General features: G+C 43.6%; 1 protein-coding gene across 1 annotated transcript in view; it reads left to right on the forward strand.

The window, feature by feature from the left end:
* LOC128703959 (uncharacterized) overlaps window positions 1-3440 on the forward strand; it is a gene marked incomplete at its 5' end in the record, with an annotated part of 6542 nt that extends 3102 nt beyond the window's left edge. Inside the window, one exon of the mRNA XM_070081525.1 lies at window positions 2966-3440. Coding sequence (XP_069937626.1) covers window positions 2966-3105 — 140 coding nt within the window. The remainder of the gene's footprint in view (window positions 1-2965) is intronic.
* Between the last annotated feature and the right edge of the window lie 2937 nt (window positions 3441-6377).

Below are 6377 nucleotides of genomic sequence, written 5' to 3' on the forward strand. Positions count from 1 at the left end.
CTGGTATCCGATAGACACATGTATAACATCTGGGTATCTGAGGGACACCTGGGTATCTGAGGGACACCTAGGTATGAGGGACACCTGGTATCTGATAGACACATGTATAACACCTGGGTATCTGAGGGACACCTGGGTATCTGAAGGACACCTGGGTATCTGAGGGACACCTAGGTATGAGGGACAAATGGTATCTGATAGACACATGTATAACATCTGGGTATCTGAGGGACACCTGGGTATCTGAGGGACACCTGAGTATCTGAGGGACACCTAGGTATGAGGGAAACCTGGGTATCTGATAGACACATGTATAACACCTGGGTATCTGAGGGACACCTGGGTATCTGAGGGACACCTGAGTATCTGAGGGACACCTAGGTATGAGGGAAACCTGGGTATCTGATAGACACATGTATAACACCTGGGTATGTTAGGGACATCTGGGTATCTGAGGGACACCTAGGTATGAGGGACACATGGGTATCTGATAGACACATGTATAACACATGGGTATCTGATAGACACATGTATAACATCTGGGTATCTGAGGGACACCTGGGTATCTGATAGACACGTGTATAACTCCTGGGTATCTGAGGGACACCTGGGTATCTGAGGGACACCTGGGTATCTGAGGGACACCTAGGTATGAGGGATACCTGGTATCTGAAAGACACATGTATAATATCTGGGTATCTGATGGACACCTGGATATCTGAGGGACACCTAGGTATGAGGGACACCTAGTATCTGATAGACACATGTATAACACCTGGGTATCTGAGGGACACCTGGGTATCTGAGGGACACCTGGGTATCTGAGGGACACCTAGGTATGAGGGACACCTGGTATCTGATAGACACATGTATAACACCTGGGTATCTGAGGGACACCTGGGTATCTGAGGGACACCTGGGTATCTGAGGGGCACCTAGATATGAGGGACACCTGGTTATCTGAGGGACACCTAGGTATGAGGGACACCTGGTATCTGATAGACACATGTGTAACATCTGGGTATCTGAGGGACACCTGGGTATCTGAAAGACACTCACTCATACACTCAACCTACCTATATTTAAAGGCAGTCAAGGCTTTCATCACAGTGACAGTCTCCTCAACTCATCCACAACTCGACTAACATTTCACTACTACACCTGCTGCCTCGTATTCAAGGACAACCAGGGGTCTTGAAGACAGCCAGGGGTCTTGAAGACAGCCAGGGGTCTTGAAGACAGCCAGGGGTCTTGAAGACAGCCAGGGGTCTTGAAGACAGCCAGGGGTCTTGAAGACAACCAGGGGTCTTGAAGACAGCCAGGGGTCTTGAAGACAGCCAGGGGTCTTGAAGACAGCCAGGGGTCTTGAAGACAACCAGGGGTCTTGAAGACAGCCAGGGGTCTTGAAGACAACCAGGGGTCTTGAAGACAGCCAGGGGTCTTGGAGACAGCCAGGGGTCTTGAAGACAGCCAGGGCTCTTGAAGACAGCCAGGGGTATTGAAGATGGCCAGTGATTTTGCAGACAGCTAGGGTTCTTGAAGACAGCCAGGAGTCTTGAAGACAGCCAGGGGTTCTTGAAGACTGCCAGGGGTCTTGACGATAACCAGATGTCTTGAAGACAGCTAGGGTTCTTGAAGGCATCCAGTGGTCTTGAAAACAGTCAGGGGTCTTGAAGACAGCCAGTGGTCTTGAAGACAGCCAGGGGTCTTGAAGACAACCAGGGGTCTTGAAGACAGCCAGGGTTCTTGAAGACAGCCAGGGTTCTTGAAGACAGCCAGGGGTCTTGAAGACAGCCAGGGTTCTTGAAGACAGCCAGGGTTCTTGAAGACAGCCAGGGGTCTTGAAGACAGCCAGGGGTCTTGAAGACAGCCAGGGGTCTTGAAGACAGCCAGGGGTCTTGAAGACAGCCAGGGTTCTTGAAGACAGCCAGGGGTCTTGAAGACAGCCAGGGCTCTTGAAGACAGCCAGGGGTCTTGAAGACAGCCAGGGGTCTTGAAGACAGCCAGGGTTCTTGAAGACAGCCAGGGGTCTTGAAGACAGCCAGGGCTCTTGAAGACAGCCAGGGGTCTTGAAGACAGCCAGGGGTCTTGAAGACAGCCAGGGGTCTTGAAGACAGCCAGGGTTCTTGAAGACAGCCAGGGTTCTTGAAGACAGCCAGGGGTCTTGAAGACAGCCAGGGTTCTTGAAGACAGCCAGGGTTCTTGAAGACAGCCAGGGGTCTTGAAGACAGCCAGGGGTCTTGAAGACAGCCAGGGGTCTTGAAGACAGCCAGGGGTCTTGAAGACAGCCAGGGTTCTTGAAGACAGCCAGGGGTCTTGAAGACAGCCAGGGCTCTTGAAGACAGCCAGGGGTCTTGAAGACAGCCAGGGGTCTTGAAGACAGCCAGGGTTCTTGAAGACAGCCAGGGGTCTTGAAGACAGCCAGGGGTCTTGAAGACAGCCAGGGCTCTTGAAGACAGCCAGGGGTCTTGAAGACAGCCAGGGGTCTTGAAGACAGCCAGGGGTCTTGAAGACAGCCAGGGTCTTGAAGACAACCATTGGTCCTGAAGACAGTCAGGAGTGTATTTGTAATCCCCCTTATGTATGCTTGGAGGCAGTTGAACAGTCTTGGGCCCCTGACATTTACTATGTTGCCTCTCAGTGTACTAATGGCGCCCCAGCTTTTCACTGGGGGGATGTTGCATCTCCTGCAAAGTATTTTACTTTCGTAGGGAGTGATTTCTGTGTGCAGGTAAGGTACCAGTCTCTCTAGGATTTTCCAGGTGTAGTTTATGATGTATCTGTCTCGCCTGCGCTCCAGTGAGTACAAGTCAAGTGCTTCCAAGCGTTCCCAGTAGCTAAGTCAGGAACTTATATGTGCAGTAAAGGTTCTGTGTACATTCTCTAGATCTGCAAAATAATAATAATAATAATAATAATAATAATAATAATAAAAATGGTCTCCTGATATTTCGTTTACTTACAGACTACATCAGGCCAAACAAGACCTCGAGGAAGAGGTCTGCAGACCACAGTACACAGACTAAGAAGAGACCAGCCTCCAGCCTCACGGAACACCACCACCAGCCACAACACAAGAAGGTCTTGCTTCAAATCCGAGCCTGAGAGGTCGAGTCTCAGCTCCTGGGCCTTTCCAGTGTGTGTGTGTAGAATGCAAAGGGATCTTGAGTTCGGGGGTATGGAGATAACACCCCCTTTTCCTCGGATCAAACCTGATTGAAATTCCTGTTGTTTCCCTGGGACACTTGAAGTCTTGGGCCACTGTTACGGTCTTCTGGGACCACTACTGTGGTCTCTTTGGATCACTTATGGTGGTCTGGGACCACTTCTCTGGTCCCAGACCACTATTATATTCTGTCTAGCATTATAATTGTTGTGGTCTTGGACCACACAGGACCTCACTCTAATTCCCAAAGACCTGTATATACATATATATATATATATATATATATATATATATATATATATATATATATATATATATATATATATATATATGTCGTGCCGAATAGGCAGAACTTGCGATCTTGGCTTAAATAGCAACGCTCATCTTGCCATATAGGACAAGTGAAAATATGTGTATGCAATAATTTCGCCAAAATCATTCTGAACCTAACGAAAAAAATATATTTCACTGTGTTTGTTTAGTATTAAATTACTGTAAACAAATCTAAAATATATTTAGTTGGGTTAGGCTAAAATAAATTGTTCTTGTTATAATAAGGTTAGGTAAGTTTTCTAAGATTCTTTTGGAGTAAAATTAAAAATTTTAGAAAGGACTTAATTTTAAATGAGTTCTTGCTAATTGACCAGTTTTACATATTCGGCACGACATATATATATATATATATATATATATATATATATATATATATATATATATATATATATATATATATATATATATATATATATATATATATATATATATATGATTCCTGTATAAAAAGTTAATAGTAATAACTAGGTAAAAATAATACCCTTCATTATGCTTTATTTATATGAATTTATGTGAATTTATTAATAATAATATTTTATGACCTAGTCAGAGAGGTGTTAAAAATGTCGCAGCAGAAGCCTGGTGAAGGCTCGAGTATCTGTGTAACAGTAGATGTGTAGATATTAGATATATAGTTTGTATGGTCGTTACGGTGTTTTCAGCGGTTCACCTTGTGTTTGTTCCGAGGAACTGGAGGCCTTTAGATGAATGTGGTTGCCTGCTCTTAACCAGAGGATGAGTGACTCTTACAAGTTAAGCGCTTCCCCTCAATACAATAATAAAAAGCGTTATTTTACGTTACATTGGGTTATATTACGTCAGTTCTCACTACCAAAAATTAGTTTCAGTATTAATTATTATAACTATCAGTGTCTTGACTTCAAAATTCACTTAATAATAAATAATTTACATAAAGAAATTCAGTAGGATTCGCCGCCATCTTGAGAGTAGGATTCGCCGCCATCTTAAGAGTAGGATTCGCCGCCATCTTGAGAGTAGGATTCGCCGCCATCTTGAGAGTAAATCTACTACTGTATTTATTGTTATTATTAATTATTATTATTATTATTGTTATTGGACACTAAGAGTGGTTATAATTATGCATAAGTATAATTTTTAAACTGGAGTGGTAAGCCAGTGGAAGGTCTCTGTCAGATGACTTAAAGCTCCAGTTGTGGGGTTATTATCTAAGACCCGCGTCAGGAAACACTTGTCCTGTTTCCTGACTAACCTTACCTAATCTTACTTGACCTAACTTAACCTAACCTAACCTAACTTAACATAACCTAACCTAACCTAACCTAACTTAACATAGCCTAACATAACCTTACTTAACCCAACCTTACCTAACTTATCCTAACCTTACCTAACTTAGCCTAACCTTACCTAACTTAGCCTAACCTTACCTAACTTAGCCTAACCTTACCTAACTTAGCCTAACCTTACCTAACTTAGCCTAACCTTACCTAACTTAGCCTAACCTTACCTAACTTAGCCTAACCTTACCTAACTTAGCCTAACCTTACCTAACTTAGCCTAACCTTACCTAACTTAGCCTAACCTTACCTAACTTAGCCTAACCTTACGTAACTTAGCCTAACCTTACCTAACCTAACCTAACCTTACCTAACTTAGCCTAACCTTGCCTAACTTAGCCTAACCTTACCTAACTTAGCCTAACCTTACCTAACCTAACCTAACCTTACCTAACTTAGCCTCACCTTACCTAACTTAGCCTAACCTTACCTAACCTAACATAACCTTACCTAACTTAGCCTAACCTTACCTAACCTAACATTACTTAACCTAACCTAACCCTACCTAACCTAACCTTACTTAACCTATCCTAACCTTACCTAACCTAACCTTACTTAACCTAACCTAACTTTACCTTACCTAGCCTAATCTTACCTAATCTTACCTTACCCTACCTAACCTAAGCTAATCTCACCTAACATGACCTAATCTGTTATACAGTTTTTAATCTGAACTGTAATAAGTATTAAAGGCTTCAATCCTCTTCCTCAGATCAAACATGATCACCATTTCCCGTGGGCTGTTTGACTTACGGGTTTAGCGCTTCCCTCGTAGTAATAATAATAATTAATAATAATAATAATAATTATTATTATTATTATTATTATTATTATTTCTACCATAGCTTATACAGACCATAGCTCACACCTATGACATACTGTATAGAAAGTCCCTGGTTATGTAGAGCATTTCCCACAACTTAGGTTAATTTTGTCCCCAGTCACCTAACAGCCAGGTACCTACTTACTGCTAGGTGAACACTGACAGCAAGTGTAAGTTGACTAACACCCAGGTGCCTACTTACTGCTAGGTGAACACTGACAGCAGGTGTAAGTTGACTAACACCCAGGTACCTACTTACTGCTAGGTGAACACTGACAGCAGGTGTAAGGTAACTAACACCCAGGTACCTACTTACTGCTAGGTGAACACTGACAGCAGGTGTAACTAACACCCAGGTACCTACTTACTGCTAGGTGAACACTGACAGCAGGTGTAAGGTGACTAACACCCAGGTACCTACTTACTGCTAGGTGAACAGTGATAACAGGTGTAAGGTGACTAACACCCAGGTACCTACTTACTGCTAGGTGAACACTGACAGCAGGTGTAAGGTGACTAACACCCAGGTACCTACTTACTGCTAGGTGAACACTGACAGCAGGTGTAACTAACACCCAGGTACCTACTTACTGCTAGGTGAACACTGACAGCAGGTGTAACTAACACCCAGGTACCTACTTACTGCTAGGTGAACACTGACAGCAGGTGTAACTAACACCCAGGTACCTACTTACTGCTAGGTGAACACTGACAGCAGGTGTAACTAACACCCAGGTAC

This window comes from Cherax quadricarinatus, unplaced genomic scaffold (assembly GCF_038502225.1).
Source record: "Cherax quadricarinatus isolate ZL_2023a unplaced genomic scaffold, ASM3850222v1 Contig3000, whole genome shotgun sequence".
NCBI classification, from domain to species: Eukaryota; Metazoa; Arthropoda; class Malacostraca; order Decapoda; family Parastacidae; genus Cherax; species Cherax quadricarinatus.